General features: G+C 40.3%; 1 protein-coding gene and 1 long non-coding RNA gene across 3 annotated transcripts in view; one reads left to right on the top strand and one right to left on the bottom strand.

Annotated features, from left to right (window-relative positions):
• LOC120284349 overlaps nt 1–23105 on the bottom strand; it is a 57914-nt gene that overhangs the window by 5706 nt on the left and 29103 nt on the right. The window lies entirely within an intron of this gene.
• Nucleotides 9117–23105, top strand: part of LOC120284348 — a 30638-nt gene continuing 16649 nt past the window's right edge. Inside the window, exons 1-3 of one of the 2 annotated variants that reach the window (XM_039291452.2) lie at nt 9117–9268; nt 9348–9566; nt 13899–16943. In XM_039291452.2, the coding sequence (XP_039147386.1) occupies nt 9117–9268; nt 9348–9566; nt 13899–13995 (468 nt within the window). In that variant the 3' untranslated portion in view covers nt 13996–16943. Of the gene's footprint in view, nt 9269–9347; nt 9567–13898; nt 16944–23105 lie in introns of those variants that run through there. The other variant, XM_039291453.2, reaches the window with a different exon arrangement.

Genomic DNA, 23105 nt, shown 5'->3' with positions numbered 1-23105 from the left:
AATTTAACGCTGGGCTGGTTGGTCGTTCCGGTGCAGTCGGCTTTGTCTGCATACCCGAATAAGTTTTCTTGCAAGAGGATTTGGATGTGAGGGTAGTTTTTCATTGTATTTTACTTTCTTCTCTGCTATTGTCTCAATAACAAGTTTTCTTTGTAAGTCTCTGTGTATATTCGCGTTCCGAAGATACCACGGAGCTCCAGTAATGATTCTCAGAATCCTAGACTGTGCTCGCTGTATTATGTCTATGTTGCTTCTCGATGCGTTGCCCCATATCTCGGAGCCATAGGTCCATGTGGGTTTTAAAACGGAGTTATATAAGAGGACTTTGTACTCCAAGCCTAGTGGAGAGCAAACGTTTATAAACCAGTGTAGATCCCTTGCTTTTAGACTGAGGTGCGTCGTCTTGGCCTCTATGTGTTTCCGCCAGGTGAGCCGCTTGTCCAGATGAATACCTAAGTATGTTACGTTATCGGCTTGTGCGATGCGCATGTGGTTCATTATCAAGGGTGGGCAGGTTTGTTTGTTTATGTTACCTGTTTGCACTTTCCTTCGTTTACTCGTATGCGATTTGCAAGCCATTGTTCTACACAAGTTAGATGGCGTGCTAGTTGCATCGTAGCTTTTACTGGGCATCTGGATCGACTTAGTATTGCAGTGTCATCAGCGAATGTGGATATCGTTAGCTGGTAGTTTGTTGGGATGTCCGCCGTGTATAGGGTGTATAGAATTGGGCCCAGAACACTTCCATGAGGCACTCTGGCTTCTATAGTACAATCGCTTGAAGTGCTTGTACTGCATCTGACCGCGAACACTCTTTTATATAAGAAAAGAGCTGGGCAGTATTGACGGTGATCAAAGGCAGTGCGAATTTCTGTTGTGATGCGGTTAACCTGTTCAATGACTCCATGTTTTGCCCGAACACCAAATTGGTGCGATGGGAGTGTGTTGTGTGTTTTGAGGTGGGGGCTGATGCATATCAGCAAGACTTTTTCAAATAACTTGGATAGACAAGTAGTAAGCTTATTGGCCTGTATGATGATGGCTGTGTTTTGTCTTTCCCAGGCTTAGGGATCATAATTATAATTGATTTCTTTCACTTTTGAGGGAAGTATCCAATTTCAGTAATTGCGTTGAAGAGCAAGCAGATTCGTAGAACTGCACACATTGGGAGCTCGATGATCACTTTTGGGGCCAGGCGATTTTCCAGTGTTCAGTTGCTCTTTAATTACTTTCGTTATCTTGCTTGGCCGAAATTCTACAGGATCTTGTGGTGCTAAGTCAGATGCAGTTAAAGGCGGGAGAGTAAATGAGTTAGTGGATTTGGATTTGGTTGAAATACTTCTTTAAGATAATCAGCGCAGACTCTTGCTCTGTCCGTGTCACTGCGAGACCAGTTTCCGGTAGAGTTACGGAGAGGTACAACCGTTTCTGTTGGTGCCTGTAGGTTCCTGTGGTCTTTGTGCCTGTGGGGGTGAGATTCTCGATATACCTTAGTTGTGCGTCCGCTTCTTCTTTCTTAAGCGCTTTGGTAAGTCTGTGAGAAGCTGCTTTTAATTTACTCTTTGCGTTACACTGCACAAGCAGTTCAATATCTCTACTTGTCTTGTTAAACTTTATACTGCATACATGGTTGTCTTGTGGAGTTGACGCTTTTGCTGCTGGGACAAGTATTAATTCTATATCACCAGCAAACTGATCAATGTCTTGCTTGGTTTCCAGGGGGATAGAAAAGCCGGTATGGGAACAAACATATTTTTTGTACCTCGCCCAGTTGTCCTATTGCTTGTAAGCCTACACGGTCGCTTGATGTGTTGTAACTGGTACAAAAGATGAAAGAGCACCGGACAGTGATCAGATGAGAGTTCTGGAAGTTCCTCAGCTGTAATCATTGATTGGGGTATCCTTATTGTGATGGCAAAGTCAATCAAATCTGGAAGCTTCATGGGATCTGCTGGCCAGCATGTAGGCGCACCCGAGGAAACATAGTTAAGTTTGTGTTGCGGTTTGATGATTGCGTTTTACAGCTATTTTCCTTTAGGGTTCGCTATCCGAGATCCCCAGTACATGTCCTTGGCATTCCAATCGCCAGCTGCAACAAACCTTTCACCAAACGAGTCAAAAAGTGTTGTGAATTTTTCCTCATAGATTGTGAAGCGAGGTGGGCAATAGACAGCAGCCAGAGTTAAACGCGCCGTAATGGCATTGGAGGTTTATAGATGTACATTGTATGCAGTCTTCTTACCAATTACCAAGAAAGTGGTGCTTAATTCGCAATCGTATTAGTATCCTAGTGCCTCCATGGGCCTTGCCATCCGGGTGATTCGTAAAGTAAAATTTATATCCTGGTATTTGGAAGTTGTACTTTTCGGTAAGGAGAGTCTCTGAGAGTAGCATAACGTCAATGTTTCTGTTGGCTAAGAACTGAAGAACGCCAATAGCGTTCCTGGTAGCTATTATTAAGGGAGTTATTATCCTGTTTTAGAAGAAATGAGCATTGGAATAAGGATGTTTTGGTTCCTGATAAGCTCTTGCATAGTTTCTTGCATGAAGGTCTTTTTTATTTTCTTATAATCGCTTCAACGCAACGAATTTTATTCTGGATGCTGGAGGTGACTGCTGTCGGTACTTGGACACCTGATTTTAGTACACTTGCAAAGGAAGAATTTGGCATTGTTCGGTGGCTGGCAGACGAAGGGATGTTAGTTGAAGTCGGTTCCATTACTTTGTGAGTTGTTGGTGTGATACGATCCCGAGCTGAATCCACTCGTTTGTTTAGGCGACTCATGAGTTTCTTCTAAACAATGCATCCTCGCTAGTTGGCTGTGTGTTTTTCGCCACAGTTGCTGCATAACCTATTTGAACTGTCGTTTTTATTCTTAGGACAGTTTACAGTACAGTGGGCATCGCTGCAAACGATGCAGATGGATTTTAGGGTGCAGTACGCTTTGGTGTGGCCATATTCTTGGAAGTTGGTGCATTGCACAGGTTGCCTGCGCTTGTGTGGCTCTTCTACGGTTATTCTTCAGTTCAGTAAATACTGTAGCTTATATATAGGATGTACTTCCTTTTTGTTGTCTTTCTGACTCGATGGCTCCATTTCGACTTTAAAGAGTGGCTGCGGCTCTTTGTTTCTGTTGAGAATGTTGATCACCGTTTTGGCGTTGAAGTTCTTCTACTTTAGTGCCGCAATAATTTCAGATGCTGTCACTGATGACTCTATTTCTTTAATGACAACCTGAAATCCTTTGGCACTTTGGCACAGCTGGTGTAGTCACTTTTCCCAGCTTCGTCCAGGTACTTGGTCACTGATCGGTGGCTAGACTCATCCTGAGTCTGCACTTTCGTTTATTGTATGTTACCCTTAGTAAGAGGTATAACATGGAACTTGTTTTCTCTTTATTTGGATGTAGCGATCCAGCCCTGTTTGACAAAGTTTTTTGTTTTGTTATGGTTCTTGTCCGCTTCCGCTTTCAAGAGTTGGTGTGAGTGCTCTCGCTTTCGTTGTTGTTGGTACAGCGGAATTGTACACCGCTGTCGGTTTTGAGCATAGAGTTGGTGTTGGTGCTGTTGCAGTTTTTATTGCAGTTATTGTTGCTAAAGGTGCAGTTGCAGTAGATATCGTGATTGCTGTACTGGTAGCTAAAGAACTTGACACCGTTTGGAATGGGGAGAGCTTGAGAGATACGCTCTCAGTGCGTTCGGGTTCATTTCGTGCAGTCATAAACATTGGTGAGCAAGATCGCGATCGTTTGCATTCTGCAGGTGCTAGGTCATTGACCGGGTGGATGATTTGGCACTCGCGGGCGTCAGACACGATGGTGAAGTTTGCATTGTTCCGGTGCAAAGAGAGTCGACGCTCGTCTTGCTCTTTTTGCCGCTGAGCGCGCAATTCGCGTTGGCTCATTTTATAACGATCGATTTGTTCGTTGTCTATTTGTTTTTTAGTTTTACTTTTTTATTCCACACACAGAAAATGTTATAGTATAGCAATTTAAAATTGCCGATAGCGTCTCTTTCGCTTTCGATTTATTTATATATTTTATGTTATTAACTATTTGCTTCACTAAATTAAGTGATTTTGTACGGAGCTCGATGAAAACACGTTTCTAGGCGTATAAGCAGATCTCTTGTCAACTTGTGGAGTTAGATAGTTCATAATTGTGGAAATTTTTTCTGGATCTGTTTTAATTACATTGTGAGAAACAATATAACCAAGAAATGCTATTTCTAAATTAAGGAATTCGATTTTTCAAGATAGATTTTCATATTACCTTGTTGGAAACTATTAATTATTTTAATTAGATCGGTATAATGATGTTCAGTTGTATTTGAAAACATATAAGCATGGCAAGTTATTCCGAGTTGTACTCTTAATATATCGTCCATTGCTCTTTGAAATATTCTAGGTGCGTTCGTAATCCAAATGGCATACGTAAGAACTCAAATTTCCCGTTGTTAATAGAAAAGGCTGTTTTTATTTTCGATATCTGACTCTTTTATTAAGATTTGGTGAAATCCTGATTCCTGATTCAATTGTTGAGAAATATTTAGACTTTCCAAAGTAAGATAATATTATTGCATTGGGTATCTGTCCGGTATTTTTTTTTTTTTTTTTTTTTTGCCCGGGTCCCACTGCCACACCTCCCGCCCAACCGACCGAGGGGCGCTGCCGTGTATCGTACGGCTCGATTCACGAGAAGATATAGACGCGATATAAAAAAGAGAACAGGAACGAGGAAATGAATATAATGTAAAATAACTATGTTAAATATTAGTGTTAGTAGGATCTAATTATGTAATAAAAAAGATAAAATCGATTGCTTTAATAGCGGCAGGGAGTCAAGATTACATATAATAGGATAAAGTCTATTATAGTATAGTTCTACGGTTAGCTAGAGATGGTAAATTAATTAAAAGTAGTCTACTGAAATAAGGAGGTAATATATGGTTTGCAACCCAATTTAGGCGCCGCAAGGCAAAAAGTAAGAAGTTTTTTTGGACTGATTCAATGCGGTCCGAGTGGACTGCGTATTGTGGACTCCAAACAGGTGATCCGTACTCGAGAATCGGACGGACTAACGAAATAAATAAGGTTTTAGTCAAGTAAGGGTCATCAAATTCCTTGGACCACCTTTTTATAAAACCAAGCACACCCCTGGTCTTATTGACAATAGACGAAATATGGTCGGAAAATTTAAGTTTTGGGTCCAGAAGAACACCAAGATCATCAACTCGTGTTATTCTGTCCAGAGAGCACCCACTTAGAGTGTAAGTCGTGCGTATTGGGTTGGCACGACAAAAGGTCATAACTTTACACTTGGAGCCATTTAAGTCTAATATGTTATCACGGCACAAAATTTGAAATCAGTCTAGATCGGATTGTAAGTACAAATGGCAAGAAGTGTCCTTGTACTGGAGGCATAATTTAACATCGTCTGCGTATATAAGTACACTTTTTACCTTATTCGTTAATGAATAAGGTAAAAAGAAGCGGACCAAGATGGCTCCCTTGTGGGACACCGGATGTGACTCGGAGAATAGAAGATAACGAATTTTTAAAGAGGACTTGTTGTGTCCTGCCATTCAGATAGCTTGAAATCCAATTTAGAAGATCAACAGGGAAACCTAATAGATCAAGTTTTCTTATTAGAAGGTAATGATTAACAGAGTCAAATGCTTTACTAAAATCAGTGTAGATGACACCTGTTTGAAGATTATTTTTGAAACCCTGTATTACGAAAGAAGTTAGCTCCAAGAGGTAAGTGGTTGTTGATCTGCGTTTCATAAAACCGTGTTGACACGGTGATATGATTGATCTACAAAGGTGCTGCAAATGAGGAGTGATAACATTTTCGAAAAGTTTTGGGATAGCCGAAAATTTAGAGATTCCTCTGTAATTGCATCCAGTTTGCTACCTTTTTTGTGAAGAGGTATCACAAAGGACTCCTTCCATATATGAGGGAATTGTGAAGATTCTAAAGATAAGGTAAACAGTTTTAGTAGAGGCTTGCACAAGGCTTCCGCACAGAATCTGAGGACACAGCCAGGGATTCCATCGGGACCTGGCGAATAGACCGGTTTAACACGCTGAAGATCGTTAAGCAGTGAGCATTCGTTTATAGTGGGGCCAAATATTAGATTCGACTTAGATACCGCATAAGAGTGTGGCTGTTCGGAATGAGGTAAAGTAGAATATGTTGTGTGAAAAAACTTGGCGAATAGATTGGCTATTGCCTGATCCGATGTTACCGTAGGGTTTTCAAAAAATAGCGAGGAAGGGTAAGAACTTGTTTTTCGCTTAGTGTTAACGAAATTATAAAATTGTTTCGGATCCAGTGCCAGATGGATCTTACAACGGTTTAAATAATTCCTGTGGCACTGAGCATTAAGCACGGTAAAGTTTAACTGAGCGCTTACATATTTAGAAAGGACGGACTGAGAACCGGTATTTTTAAATTTCATATAGAGTCTGGACTTTACATTTCTTAGGTGTGTCAACTCCTTATTAAAGCAAGGAGGTTTAGAGATTGACGGATAGTACATCGGAACACAAGAGTCAAAGAATGATTTAATTGCGGTATAAAACATATTAATCGCATCCGCCATTATGTTGCAGGAGTAAAGATCGGACCAATTAAAGCCAGCTATAAAATTGTTTAGCCTCCAAAAATTTGCCTTGCGAAAACAGGGAATTCGCTTTGTTGACTTCTCTGAATTTACTTTTAATACGGCACCTATGTCGATTGCCACCTCGAAAGTAGTCTATTGTGTATTCGTTTATTTTTTAATAATCAATTACTAGTCGATGTGTTAGAGTTCCATCTTCGCTTTGACCCTTTTGGGTACTACTAAGACTGGTGAACTATAAGGGCTTCTACTTGGCCTTATAATTTGTTCTTTTAGCATTCTATCGATTTCATTATTAAAGAAATCTGAGACTGACAGCATGAGGATAGTGTTTTCTACAAATTGCCCTATCATTATTAGTATAGGTATTAGGTATTTCTCCTCGAATATCCGTTCAAAATGAAAGTGTCATATTTATTTCAGAATGCTTCTTTTAAATTTTGTTCATAATCTTATTTTCGAAATCTTTTATTTTTTTGTTGACGGATAGGGCTCTGATCAAAAAAATTATGCTCATCAATGTTACTTATTCTCATTCCTTTCTGGGGTAATTGACTTACGAGGTTCAATTTTTTATGCTAGGTATGGATTGAATTATTATGATTCTGTCCGTTATTATTATCCCCGTCTATAATTATTACCATACTCTGACTATTGTAGTTATTATTCGGATCCAATAAGGTATGAAGACTATCTACTTGTATTCTGGTGGGGGTTGTACCTTAGAATTGTTATTTAAATTCCAATTATTATTGTGCCCAAATTTCCCGTTTGACGGCCAATTATTTTTCTGATTATTGTTCTGATTATTATTCCAATTATTATTCATTCTATGTGATTTATTATTATTCTTTCTGGAATCTACGGGAATAAATCTTAGTTTTCTTTTTATTTTCATTCCTAAATTCATAATACCTATTCGCCAATTGTTAGACTCTAGTTCCTGACACTGTGCCAGAGCATTTGGCAAGTCTGGTGGGTTTAGGGAAAAGAGTGCTTTTGAGATTGAACCGTTCAATCCAGAAATAAAAATTCTAAGAGCGTTGCTCCTAATTGTTATATTCGTATCTTTGGTTATTTCACTATCTTTTCCATATTTCATTATAATTTTATTTATGGGTAAATACACTCTCCACGTGAGGGCGGCTGGAAACAGGCTCTTAGTTAGGTCTCTGCTAAGAGTGCTGGCTAATCGTAGTTGGGCTGGAGCTGGTAACTCTCAAAAATTTCCACATCTCCGGGCCGGACTAAGGTGTCATTCGACCCGTGCCGAAAGTCTGCCAGGCTGGGGGCCCGTGTAATAACTAGCCCAGTCGATAACGGAGAGTCCGGGCAAGTGGCGTCCGCCCGGTCTAGTTAGCCTTACCCGGGTACTGCGGATCTCTGCCCAGGCGGACCTTTTATTTCTCTGCAACTCATGGGTACTATGAGCAATAGACCAAATAATTTTAAAATACCGCAGGCCTTGACTGCGGGAAATGTCGCAAGACATTACGAGGAGCGTCTCCTTGACGTAGAGCGGCCAACTTCGGTGGTAACACCAAAAAATGCTCCTAAACGGAGCGCGAACGGCACAAGCACGCCCAGTTGCGGGAGGGAAGTATCGGGCAGCCACACAGAGTTACTCGAATGTGGTTCAAGCTGGCCAAGCGGGACGGCCCGGGATGACCCTAACCGTAAGGGGCTAAGCGGGGCCAGAACGAAGTGGTATCTTCGTTACGTTCAGCAGGGCAAGTCAACGTCATCTCTGGCCAAGACACCGCAGCCGCTAGAGCAAAGGCCCAACTCTGCTTCGAAGCGGGCAAACTTCACTCTGACGCCTCCGACGGAATCGCCTAAGAGGCAGAAGGTGGAGAAGAGCAGGCCACTGACTGCTACCTTCGATGGCCCAAGTACCTCAAGGGCTGCAAAGGCAACTGAGGTACGCAAGCCATCGTATGCGACCGTAACTGGGGCTATTAAGGTTGCGGTCGTACCAGAGGGGTACCCCAAAGTCATCCTCAGCAGTGAGAACCTCTCACAGCTCGAGGACGCACTACTGGAGGAAACAGTCCTAGTTTGGAGGAATCCACTTCAGGGTGGGCCACCTGATAGTGGACTGCCGCAACGCAACCATTGCTGAGTGGCTGCAATCAGCAGTCCCCAGCCTCAGTAAGTGGAGCGGTGTCTCCCTGGAGGTAAGGATGGGCGACGACCTGCCATTGTCACACAACATCACCATCTTCTGCCCCAGGACAGGGGGCAAAACAACAAAGTGGATCATAGAATTGACGTCTCATATCAAGGAAGAATGAGGGTGGTGGCTCTGGGGTCGGGGATCTGGCGGATGATGAGGATGCGACCATCATCGAGATGGGGGATCAGACCCCGATATCCTCTCAGGAGCTAGGCATGGAACTAGACCTGCTGAGTAAGAAAGAAGCGATACCGGTGGATGGTGATCTGGGTATCTCCAGATCAGCAACGCCGACGATGGAGACTATCATCTAATGGTCGGAAGTACAGGGATAGCTCAGGTGAACATCCATCGCGCCAAGGCGGCCTCGGCTGTGCTGGCAAGGATGTTCACCAAACAACATCTTGGGCTAGCCCTGGTACAGGAACCCTGGTATAACCAGGGCTGTACGTTAAGAACGCCAAGGTAATTTGGGATCAACGGGCCTCTAGCCCTAGAACCTGTATCCTGGCATGTAGAAGTATTAATTATTATATACTTACAGAATTTCTCACGCAGGACTGTGTACCGATCGTGGTAGAAGCCAAGCCATGTGGGAGCAGCCAAGAAGACTGTGGTGGCATCGGTATACTTTGCCGGTGACGAGGCGTGCCCACCGCCCGAAATCACTGCACTGGCAGAATACTGCAAGAGGACACACTCACCCATCATCATCGGATGTGATGCAAATGCACATGGGGCAGCAGCGAAGTGAATCAAAGAGGTGAGTCACTCTTAGAATTTATCTTGAATAACAATCTAGAAATCCTAAATGTCGGCAATGTTCCGACATTTGTTACCAGGGTAAGATCTGAGGTTCTGGACATTACACTTTCCAGCAGATCAGTGGCTTCGCATATAAGCGACTGGCACGTATCTCGTGAGGAGTCAATGTCAGATCACAGAATTATTCGTTTTAACATAGGGCTAAGTCTAGAATGTAGCGAGCGTAGGCGCAATCCCAGGAATACGAACTGGGAAGGGTTCATTGTCTCCTTACTGCGGAATCCAGCTTCTGGGGTAACCGGGAAACTCCGTACCACTCTAGGACTGGAGGCCGCCTTAGAAGATATTAACTCGTGTCTTACTAACGCGTTTAGAGAAAACTGCTCCCTTGGTCGAGCCAAGAGGGAAAAAGATGCTCCATGGTGGAACGACCAATTGGAGAAGTTACGGAAAGCGACCAGGCGTCTCTTTAACAAAGCAAAAAGAGAAGGGAACTGGGATGCCTACCGGAATAAACTGACTATGTATAACCATGAGATCAGGAAAGCCAAACGAAGGAACTATAGAACCTTCTGTGAGGCAATAGTAAACACATGTGAAGGCGCAAGACTTCACAGAGCAATCTTCAAAGGAGTGCCAGAATCAAATCAGGCACTACGTACGGAGGATAACTCCTATACTATAGGAAGTAAGGAGAAACTTGAGCTACTACTGGCAACTCACTTTCCGGGAAGCACGCTTCAAACGGATGGGAATACCCCGGTAACGGCTCAAAATAGACCGTATTCTACTGATTGGGCCAAAGCAAAATCAATAGTAAGAACGGAGAGATTAAGATGGGCAATTGGTACATTCCAGCCCTACAAATCTCCTGGTCCAGATGGCATTCAGCCAATCCTGCTAAAAAAAAACGTTGGAAAAGCTAGTGGATGTCAGCATTAGAAGCACTCTGCTTGTAGAGCATCCGCTCCAACGGACGCAGCATGCCTACAGGGCGGGCAGATCAACTGATACTGCCCTATATCACCTGAAAAGCCTTATTGAGGATTCACTTACTCATAAGGAAGTGGCGTTATGTGCCTTCTTAGACATACAGGGTGCATTCGACAATACCTCTCATGAGGCGGTCAACGCATCCCTGACAACAAGAGGACTAGATGCAACAACCAGTAGATGGATCAAATCACTACTGGCATCTAGGCGAGCCATGGCCACTATCGGAGGAGAGTCGTCCACAGTATCTCCCACAAGGGGTTGCCCCCAAGGGGGTGTCCTCTCGCCTCTCTTGTGGAGCTTGCTGGTAGACGAGTTGCTGGACAGACTGACCCGCAGAGGTATACTTTGCCAGGGCTATGCTGACGATATTGTCATTATAGCCAGAGGTAAATATGAGGAAACACTCTGCGATATCATTCAACTGGGCCTCAACATGACCAGCTTATGGTGCAAGGAAGTAGGCCTGAGCCTAAATCCTAGCAAAACTGTTATTGTTCCTTTTACAAATAGGTACAAGCTACAGAGAATGAAGTAAATAACCCTGTCAGAATGTCGCATAGGGGCCAGCAAAGAAGTTAAGTTTCTTGGGATAAGCCTCGACTCCAAACGTAGCTTCAAAACTCATGTCGGTAACACAATTGATAAGTGCACCAGAGCACTTTTCACGTGTAGGAAAATTGCATCAAAGTCGTGCGGAACCTCACCACGCATAATAAGATGGCTGTACCTCATGGTAGTCAGACCCATACTAACCTATGGAGTAATAGCGTGTGGTGATAGAGCACGCCTTAGCACCACTAAGGTGAAACTTCATAACTGCAGCCCTAGAAGTACTAATGGAGGTAACGCCGCTTCATATCGTCATTGAAATGAAACGGAAAGCCACCCTAATAAGAATTGAGGGAGCAGGAAATGACTGCAACCTTACAAGAAAGGATGCTGAAAGCCTAAAAAGGGATATCCCTTTGCTGATGCAACCAAGGGATGAGATGCCAGCTGAGCGCAGGTTCGCTTAGAACTTCAGCACTCATCTCAGTAATAAAAACAGTTGTCCAACTGGACACTTTCCCTGGGGAAAGTACACCCTATGAAACCACAAACAATAAAGTGGTATACAGACGGATCCTTCACCGACGAGGTAAGTGGCCCCAGGTTAAAATACCACGAATCAATGGGCAGATACACCAGCATTTTTCAAGCTGAAGTCTGTGCTATTGGACGCTGTGCGGAGTTTAATCTGCAAAGGAACTATCGTGGCAAGGACATTCCTATACTGTCTGATATTCAAGCAGTCATAAAGGCGCTAAGATAACATATAAGCTAGTAAATGAAGTGAGGACAGCCCTAGACAAACTAGGAGCTGAATATAACCACAAAAGATTCAAGACCTTAATGACAAACGGGAAAAACACCGTGCGTATTTTAACTGGCCTTCTTACGGGGCACTGCCGACTTCGCAGTCATTTGCATAAGATTGGCATTGCAGACAGTGAACTCTGTCGCTTCTGTTGCATGGAGGAGGGGAGCTCTGCACATATTATATGTGACTGCACGGCGCTTTCCATCAGGAGGAACTGAATACTGGGCATGTATGTAGTCCCACGGGAAACAATTGCAGCCCTGAACCCCAATAAAATTCTGGCTTTTATACAGTGCATTGGACTTCAGGGAGATCTTTGAGTCATGAAGGGGTAGTCCAATAGATCCTACTGGATCGCAGTACACATAGAAATCCACTTAATAATAATAATAAATGTCAATGTTTCTTGTTTACTTCGTTGTAAAATTCTGTAATGGTCATGCGTTCCTGTCTAAGGATGCTTAATTCTGATTCGAGAATGCGGATTGGTCTTTTATTGTTATAAATAAAATCCAATCTGGAAATAATTGCTTGGAAGTTTAAAACTGTACCAAGGTAAGTTAGAGCATCATGTACTGCTCCCATAATTTTATTACGTAGAATTGTTAAAGCGATCAAATATTTGAATTTAATATAGACTCATGACAGTTTCTGCTGCTTCTCTCCAGAATACATATTGGGTCCTGTTAACTTTGGTAAAGTCTTAACTACCTCTAAGGTAGTTTCGCATTTTGTAGTTGGGTCAATTGTTTGGATTTTATAATCCTTCACTACATTTTTGCAAGCGTTTAACTGCCCATCTATCACTTCAATTATTCTGGTCACTTCGCACAATTGTACATTTATTAATCGTTTAATTAATTCCATTGTCAGATTAGTGGCGATGGATATCCCGCCCGCAAAAAATATTGGTGCTAAACCTTCGTTTGCCATCGTTAAATTTAAATTTTCAAAACTATTAACTAACTTTTCAAGATTGTTTTTTTAATTGATTTTGAAATGTTTAATTTTAATCTTTATAGTATGCCCTATATCTACTTTTATTTTATTAAAAACATTTTTTTTTTTCAAGACTTAATATTATTTTCTGCTTACGATACTTTCCGTTGGAATCTTCCTTCCGTTTAGGGGTCCTGATTATTTTCTGTTGTGGTCTTCCTTCAGTTTAATAGTTCTGATTATTATCTATTTGGGTCTTCCTTCAATTTTTTGTTGTTAGTTGTAGCGAGGGATTGCCCTCAGCTCTTCTTTTCTTCCTGGTCTTGATTTTTTTCAATATTTTTGAATATTCACGATTTGTTCATGATCTCTTCCCAATTCAAACTGATCTTCTAATTCTCAATCCTGATCCAATCAACCTCGGCCAGAAGCTTTTCATTCGAAATTTTTGAACTTTCAGGTATGTTTAGGATAAAAGCGTTATAATGAAATTATTTCACAGCATTGTGAAATTGAAATATTCTGACTGATGCAGTTTTGATTGAAGCGCAATAAGTTGATCATGGCTTGGTCTCCAAGTGGAAGTTGTGTTTACTTTAAGTTTGGTTATTTATCGGGTGGCTAAGTGTTGGCGACAAAGACAAGGGCAAAGTTAATGCTGCTGAGATTGCAGTTTGATATTTGTTTATTAACTGGGGCTTTTGCTATAATTATGGGTTGGATAACTTGCATACTAGCTAGAAGACGATTTTCGGGCCAAAATCAATTTTGATCTAATAAACGAATTAATATATTTGGAGTTTAGGCGCATTTCGTTGCAAAACTTCAACAGGGTTCTTTGAGCAGTACCTTTTACAGCGTTAACATTAAGTTCAACAATATTTCAACTTATAAAAAGAACAAAGTTTCGATCTGGAAATGTTATAGTTAATTTTGTAGTTTATGACATAAATTAACAAAAAAAAAAAAGAAAATACACATTAAAACTATATTTTATAAAAATAATACAAACATTTTTATTATTATTGTGCGTAGAAGAGAGTTGCTAGCCGTAGAGATCTCCGCTCTCTCGCTCTTGAGCAAAAATTCGAGCGACACTAAAGCCACCTCTAGAGCCAGCCCTAAAAAATAGTGGGAAAAAATTTTTTGCGATACGCATCTTGTTATTCTAGTGTCTTTGCTTTAACCATAAAAATCAGCACCAGCGCTTGTTAAGGAGGCCTCCATCACATGCAGCAACGGTGAGTCATTTTTGCATCTTTGACTTATAAAAATTGCACCCGTGTAATTATATACATATTTAGGAGAAGCGGAGCGCGTCTTTTCTTTCACTTCAGCTGTGCAGCACAGCAAGTCGCCTGTTTGTTGTGCGTTCTATCGTTCTCACCAGGATAATTTACTCAAGCGTCGCTCTCCCGATGCTTTTCTTCTATTGCTCAACTTAACTCATTTATTTCATCAACCTTACTTTGACTCCACGAAACTCTACAAAAAACAACAGGTGTCATGCTCATTTGAATTCACACACATATGATGCTCACACAATAACGGAACGCTTTCCGTGAATTTAATTATTCGCTGCTTATTCTTAATATAACGGATTGATAACATAATTTCGGTTACATTCAAAAATAATACGTTAGACCTACTCAATCTCCGACATATATATGTATATAAAGAGCATAACACATACACTGCGCGTCACCAGGTTAGAGCCCCTTAAGCCCCCAAAAATCATTTAGGGAAGATATTTAGAAATCTGTTTGAGCGAGAGCTTTGGACATTTTTTTCCCTTTAAAGTTTACTTGTTTTTAATAAAATTGGCTATAGTTCTTTCGGTCTTTTCTGCAATTTTATGACAACACGGCCCACATTTATAGAAAGCTAACAGCATTCCTCTACCCACCTTTTTCGTAAAATTAAAGCAAACCTTTCAATTTAACAACATAAAAAATGTTGTTGTCCTACCTTTCAAATTATGGAAGATATTCAAAACTGCATTGGGTGGCGCTAATTTGATGATGCAATATACGTGTTCAATTTTTCGCCGAAAATAAAACAAATCAGAATTAAAAGATTTTAATTCTTTTTTTTTAAGATTTTAATTCTTTTTATCCTCAAAGGGGATATTAGTGAACAAAAACAATAACATTGATAGATTTTCGTGCAATGGCAAAATACAAAACATAAGAAGAAACGAAGCGATGCATGGGGCGCTAATCTGATGATGCGCGGTGTATATTGTAATATATATAGTGCTGAAGAGTATAAAAGTATGGTGATTACATGAATAAGTATAATGCGGTTAGTTACTTGAGCATAATGAATAAAATCTCACGTTGTTCAGATATGATATGCATATATGAATTTAATAAATAAATTCTGTCTTAATTTTGTTGAATTTCTAGGACTTCTTAGAGACTCTGAATGAATCAAAGACTGTGATTGGCTATACAAAAATTGAAAACCTAAATATGTATTGGATTTGAGATCACCGAAGAATCTGAAAGAGATACCTTATACCTTAGCTCTGAGTTTACCAAACAAGGACGATACTGATGTTTGGATTTTTTTGCCTTAAAAGTTATGTAAACAAAATCTGTACTTATACACCTTTTAGGAAACTTAATGAGAATGGTATTACCCATATGGTATATAAGGGGGAAGGATGTAAATAGATATAGTTCTGCACGAATTGAATTTTTATCAGTAAATAAATAAGTAAATGAAATTTTCCAATATAAATGTTTGAGTTTTCTAAAGCTAACATCAGTCTTTAAAAAAATCTTGGAGAGTAAAACTATCAACCTAAAATGGACCCGAAACAAATTGAGCTATTCTTGATGCAGTTCCAAAAGATGATATTTGAGGAGAACGTGACGACGCTTTAATATTTGAATATTACTCTGGAGTATTTAGACGACAAAGAACTGATCCACTCTCAGTATGGATTCCAGTAAAAGCTTTGTCCCTGGAGTGATGATGACGTTTCGGAAGGACCAGATACGTGACAGTATCATAGGCTTCCGATTCTAAGAGACAAGGCCTATGATATCATGTTAAAATATTATGAGTTAAACGAAAGATTTGTATAGCACCGACTCAATTAATAAAGTAAATTGATTTTCTTAAATATCTTGCATTTTATTTTTTATCATTAGACTTATAAATTTTAAGTATTAATTTATCATTATATAAAACATAATTTCTCTTAAATTTTTTTAATAAATTGTTTAGCGTTTTCTTTTTACATTTAGAATGACCATACATTATGCAATAATGACCACTCGTATTAGAAAAATATCCTTGTAGCTGTTGTTTATTGTAGAAACGTTTATTAGCGTTAGATTTTAAATATGTCACGGATTCCTTTTTTGGGGAAATTTTTCATAAGAATCAAAGAATGCTGTTTATTTGCGACATTCGAATAGAATGCAATCCCATGAGTTCCAGATTGATCTGAAGTGTCGGTGTCTGCAATAATTAAGGACGGATACTTTGGAATACCTTTTGGAAGCTGGTCTGAAAGGAAAACTCCTTTAAAAATTGATTTTGTCTTTATATTTGTTTTAAGCAAATTGTGAATTTGTAAAGTATTCATTTTAAAATAGGGCTTGACTATTTCTATGCTTATCAATATTAGTCATTGAATCGAATTCACAATATACCAGACAAAACTGATCGGCAGTTAAACCAAAGCCTTATATAAAACAGTTCGTATCAAACATTTCCATGGTAGTTTGAAGACCCCGATCATAATGTTTTATTCCACTTGATCTGCTATTCAGATATTGAGCCTCATGAGCTTTAAACTTCTTCACAGTTCGGGTAGTGGAATTCCAGAGCCTGTGAAGGAACTTGAACTCCATTTAGCATTAGATTAAAGCGTTTCATTTTTAAAGCCCAAACATAAATGGATCTATTCCTCTGTTGGCTAAGTATGAACGGTTTTTATTCTTACAAAAAGCTAGAAACTATTACCGGGTTAATTGTAAACGACTTTACTTCTACTTTACTGAATGGGTAAAGAGCTGTAATGTCTTATTCTGAGTAAGAACTTAACGTACTTCACGGAGCTATCCCCTGATTTTTTTTTTTTTTTTTTTTTTTTTTTTTTTTTTTTTCGCACGGGTCCCACGGCCACACCTCCCGCCCAACCGACCGAGGGGCGCTGCCGTGTATCGTACGGCTCGATTCGCGAGAAGATATAGACGCGATATAAAAAATAGAATAGGAACGAGGAAATTAATAACTATGTTAAATATTAGTGTTAGTAGGATCTAATTATGTAATAGAAAAGATAAAATGGATTGCTTTAATAGCGGCAGAGAGTCAAGATTACAGATAATAGGATAAAGTCTATTATAGTCAGAACATAAAACTCTGTAAGGGTCATGCAACTCATAATTAGATCTACAATGATTTAAGATAAGGGGTATATAGTTTCTAGTGACTCTACTTGGAACCGAGAAGTTAAGCCGACTAATCAAGTCGGGACTCTCAACATCCCCACGAATAAGCTTACAAATAAAGACTGTTCCAAGCATAGTTCTACGGTTAGCTAGGGATGGTAAATTAATTAAAAGTAGTCTACTGGAATAAGGAGGTAATATATGGTTTGCATCCCAATTTAGGCGCCGCAAGGCAAAAAGTAAGAAGTTTTTTTGGATCGATTCAATGCGGTCCGAGTGGACTGCGTATTGTGGACTCCAAACAGGTGATCCGTACTCGAGAATCGGACGGACTAACGAAATAAATAAGGTTTTAGTCAAGTAAGGGTCATCAAATTCCTTGGACCACCTTTTTATAAAACCAAGCACACCCCTGGTCTTATTGACAATAGACGAAATATGGTCGGAAAATTTAAGTTTTGGGTCCAGAAGAACACCAAGATCATCAACTCGTGTTATTCTGTCCAGAGAGCACCCACTTAGAGTGTAAGTCGTGCGTATTGGGTTGGCACGACAAAAGGTCATAACTTTACACTTGGAGCTATTTAAGTCTAATATGTTATCACGGCACCATATTTGAAATCGGTCTAGATCGGGTTGTAAGTCCAAACGGCAAGAAGTGTCCTTGTACTGGAGGCATAATTTAACATCGTCTGCGTACATAAGTACACGCGAATGTTTTATTATTAAGGGGAGGTCGTTAATGAATAAGGTAAAAAGAAGCGGACCAAGATGGCTCCCTTGTGGGACACCGGATGTGACTCGGAGAATAGAAGATAACGAATTTTTAAAGAGGACTTGTTGTGTCCTGCCATTCAGATAGCTTGAAATCCAATTTAGAAGATCAACAGGGAAACCTATAAGGTCAAGTTTTTTTATTAGAAGGTAATGATTAACAGAGTCAAATGCTTTACTGAAGTCAGTGTAGATGACATCTGTTTGAAGATTATTTTTGAAACCCTGTATTACGAAAGAAGTTAGCTCCAAGAGGTTAGTGGTTGTAGATCTGCGTTTCATAAAACCGTGTTGACACGGTGATATGATTGATCTACAAAGGTGCTGCAAATGAGGAGTGATAACATTTTCGAAAAGTTTTGGGATAGCCGACAATTTAGAGATTCCTCTGTAATTGCTTGCATCCAGTTTGCTACCTTTTTTGTGAAGAGGAATCACAAAGGACTCCTTCCATATATGAGGGAATTGTGAAGATTCCAAAGATAAGGTAAACAGTTTCAGTAGAGGCTTGCACAAGGCTTCCGCACAGAATCTGAGCACACAGCCAGGGATTCCATCGGGACCTGGCGAATAGACCGGTTTAACACGCTGAAGATCGTTAAGCAGTGAGCTTTCGTTTATAGTGGGGCAAAATATTAGGTTCGACTTAGATACAGCATAAGAGTATGGCTGTTCGGAATGAGGTAAAGTTGAATATGTTGTTTGAAAAAACTTGGCGAATAGATCGGCTATTGCCTGATCCGATGTAACCGTAGTGTTTTCAAAAAATAGCGAGGAAGGGTAAGAACTTGTTTTTCGCTTAGTGCTAACGAAATTATAAAACTGTTTCGGATCCCGTGCAAACTGGAACTTACAACGGTTTAAATAATTTTTGTAGCACTGAGCATTAAGCACGGTAAAGTTTAACCGAGCGCTTAAATATTTACAAAGGATGGACTGAGAACCGGTATTTTTAAATTTCATATAGAGTCTGGACTTTACATTTCTTAGGTGTGTCAACTCTTTATTAAACCAAGGAGGTTTAGAGATTGACGGATAGTACATCGGAACACAAGAGTAAAAAAATGATTTAATTGCGGTATAAAACATATTAATCGCATCCGCCATTATGTTGCAGGAGTAAAGATCGGACCAATTAAAGCCAGCTATAAAATTGTTTAGCCTCCGAAAATTTGCCTTGCGAAAACAGGGAATTCGATTTGTTGACTTCTCTGAATTTACTTTTAATACCGTACCTAAGTCGACTTCCACCTCGAAAGTAGGATGATATTGATCTTCAGGTTGAGTAAGAGGTACTACCCTGGACAGAAACACACTTTCAGGACTTGTTACAAAACATAGATCCAAAAGTCGACCAAGAGAATTTGGAATATAATTAACTTGCGACAGGGATAAGTCGAGCAAGCCGTCAATAAAGTCATGTTGTGCTAGGGGGAGAAGGATATTCGATTGTTCTTCTGGGGACCACATTGTGCCAGGTATATTAAAATCACCTAGAACTACCAATTGGTCCCTGTCAGAAAGTTTATTCAAGATGGACTGGATAGCGGACAGATGATTCTGATATTCTGGGAATTCAGAAGATGGCGGAATATAGGAGCACGTAATATAAACTGACCTGTCGGAAAAAGACAGCTTTACACATACGAATTCCGAGTTACGGGAATCGTCCAAAAGTAACTCCTCCGACGCGAGGGTAGATCTAACCGCAATTAAGACTCCACCTCCCCGTCTGGAGGGACGGTCAAACCTATATATAGTGTACATACCTGGGAAGACTTCGGAGTTAAGTATCTCCGGCTTTAACCAAGTCTCTGTGAGCACTATAATATGGGATGCAAATGAAAGACTATCACAATACAATTTGATTAATTTGCTACGCAAGCCTCTAACATTTTGATAGGAGATAGTAAGTTTAGTAGTTAGTTTTTTGAAGAGGAAGAAGATGAAGAGGCGGATGGTGCAGTGGTCTGGCCACGTGAGGGAAGTTTAATTCCCACGGGCACCTTTTTCTTATTTTTGATCTTAGCTTCAAACTCTTTTACCACCATACTATCCGGCCAAAAATCACCCGAACATATGGTCGAAAAGAGCTCGTTTGGGACAGTTATCTTGAAAGATGATATGTCCCTAGCATAAGAGAAGTTAAATTTTTCCACTTTTATATTATCGGCTTTTGTTTTGTCTTGTATATAAGACAATACATCCGACGATGTTTGATCAGGGGCAAGCCGAGAAACAAAAATTTGTTTCTTTAGTGGAACCACCGCGAGGGGTTTTGGCGCTGCAGATTGTATTTCTGAAGCGCCAACTTGTGCCGGTAGTCCGGACTCAATGTTCCCTTGTGGTGGTAAACTAATCGAGACAGGTGGAATCACTGGTTGAGAAACCAATGCGGATAATTCGGAATTTTTAGCAATCATAGGGTGGGGTCCATCCACAGCTGATTGATCGGATTGCTCCGAATCTTTTTTAGCTGCCGATCTTAGCAGCATATGTGGATTTGCTGCGATTGACAGCTGATCAGTTGTGGAGTTCTGTTGATCATTTGCCCGTGGTTGCGGGGCCTTAGGCAGCCTACCACCAGCGGCTTTTTTGCACTTTGGAGATTCATCTAATAGCTTAAGGCCATTAAACTGTGAATTAAGCGCGGAAAGAAGATCATCGGCTCGACGAAAACTATCTCTAGCTACGCCAAAACTGTTGATCAGTTCTTTCAAGCCACCTTTAGTTTGGCGCATAAACGATTTCATCTCGTTCGCAACCACAAGGCAAGCATCACAACAGTAATTTAGATTTTTACCCTTTGCTAGGTCATCACTTGTACGGCCATTAAAACCAGCGCACTTAGTATGCACCATTCTATCACATAGCCAACAAGTCATTTTTGGCTGCTCAGGTTTTATAACCTGGCAACAATTTTTATAAAAGCAGACAACATTTACGGTTTCCATATTTAACTGAAATCAGACCACTGTGCTTGCACGAAAACACAAAACCAAAACTTTCAAGCCAGCTGTTAAAAGAACCGCACGAGAGCAGTCTGCACGCTGAGAAATTTAGATTTTGTGTGGGAGAGCGAAGGAGAGAGAGAGAGAGAGTGAGAGCGAAAAGTGCAGTTTATGTGCATGCAAAAAACAACACCAAACACCACTACGACGCACAAAAAGGGAGAGTAAACAAAACAAAGAGACGAAAAATGCAAACTACTTTGTATATTTGTTTAAACTACTGCACAAATCACAAAAGCATCACTCGCGAAGCGAACGGATCATTAAAAATTATGTTTATATATATGATAATTAAAGAAAATTTTTTAAAAACCGCGGCTGGTTTGACAAACACAAAGTAAAAACCGGGGAGCAAAAAAAACACGACCGTTCGCTTTGAAAGCTATAGACGATTTCGATTATCCTCGTTTCTTTCGGACGGACGACCTTTGTGATGAATTTCCCTCAAAAATCAGCTAACCAAACAGCCGGTGGAGGGGTTCGTTGAAAATGTCCGTCTCCGTGAGCTATGGGCAGCTTCACGATATATAGGACATTCTTGCCTACTATTTATTTTACGTGGGTCCTGTCGTTTGAATAGAGACCTCTAATGGCTATTGCCCCTATCTGCGCTTCTAAGAGGATGTTCGTAGAAATCGCGTCGCCCTTCATGTCGCCCTTCGGTATGACTGTATTTATATGAGAGCTTCCAAACACGATTATATTGCCATTTTGTAGTGTGAAGGAGACAGGTATCCGTTACTACTCCATAATATCAAGGACACTATGTTAATGTTCAAAATGTTATAAGTTAATGTTTATTTAAACATAAATCTTCACCAACACCCATTCCATGAGCATACCAATCGATTTCTGAGGGCATACTAGTGAACTTATAATTCTAGTTTGTGATCTCTTATTATAGCAAAAGTAAAGCTAACTTTAATAACTTTTTCCGTCCTAAATATATTTTACTTTGTTCTCTTTTTTTGTATAATGGCGACTTCGGCGTACCGTACTTCAGTACTTACTTAACAAAATTAAAAGTGCACAAATTTAGCTTAAAAATATATATCTAGACTTAAGAAAGGTGGGGCAAAATTTTAAATTTATATTTATCAGAAATTTACTTTGCGCATAATTCCTGGGAAGAACTTCCTTGTTAACTTTGTACTCAACAGGTCTATACCGCAGATTATATGTGGCGGCATTCTGATCGTGATTTTTTTTTTTGAATTACTTCTCAGTTTGGTCCCGTAATTACACTAACGGGTCGGGCTTATTCGAATTCCATTCAGAATTCAACAGCCGGTGAAACTGGATAAAATCACTGTTTGATCGGTGTAGATGTTCCCACGTTGATATGGTGTTCTTTAAATTAGTTCGACCTAGGCCTTGGCGGTCAAATGACGGAAATTGTTCTATAACTTTCTGCAACTGATACAACTTCTGCAAACGATACCTCCGCGTAAAACCTGTTATCTGTTCCTTAGTTTAGCAGGTAGACACTAATTTTTTACAGGTATCATGGACATTTCCCCAGAATAGTTTCAAACGCTTTCTAGATCTCCCCTTCCTGAGAGTGCAATTCTCTCCAGAAAATATTCTTTCGCTACAGTGTTGATACGTGCTAAGACTCTCATGATAAGGTTTTCGTGGGCGTAACTTCACCACCATATGTTCGGCTTACTATTGCTTTAGTTCGGTAATATAGTTGTGTTACAGAAATAAGCTAGCCGGTAATAAATCAAAGTTTTTGATTGATTACAAGTTTCTCGGGGCCACCCGGTTGTTGCTGCCGATTGGTCCCGTTTTCCGGTTTCCCTGCATTCTACCAATGCGAGTGGGGCACTGGGGCTTATACACCCCCTTGGGTCCACACCCGTAACACAAGGGAGTTTTCCTTTTTTCTTCACACATATCCCAACTGTGTGATTTCCTATCACAACACCAGCATCGGAAAAGCTTTAATTTGAGCTTGTGGCGTCAACCATTCTCGTCTGCGGATCTCCGTTGCTATCACGGTTTTCAGCGACTATCGCTGTGATACTCCGTCAACCTCCTGT

Source organism: Drosophila simulans, chromosome 2R, assembly GCF_016746395.2.
Source record: "Drosophila simulans strain w501 chromosome 2R, Prin_Dsim_3.1, whole genome shotgun sequence".
Lineage (NCBI taxonomy): Eukaryota > Metazoa > Arthropoda > Insecta > Diptera > Drosophilidae > Drosophila > Drosophila simulans.
The sequence above is the reverse complement of the archived record's forward strand: the minus strand, read 5'-3'. Positions and strand labels throughout refer to the sequence as shown.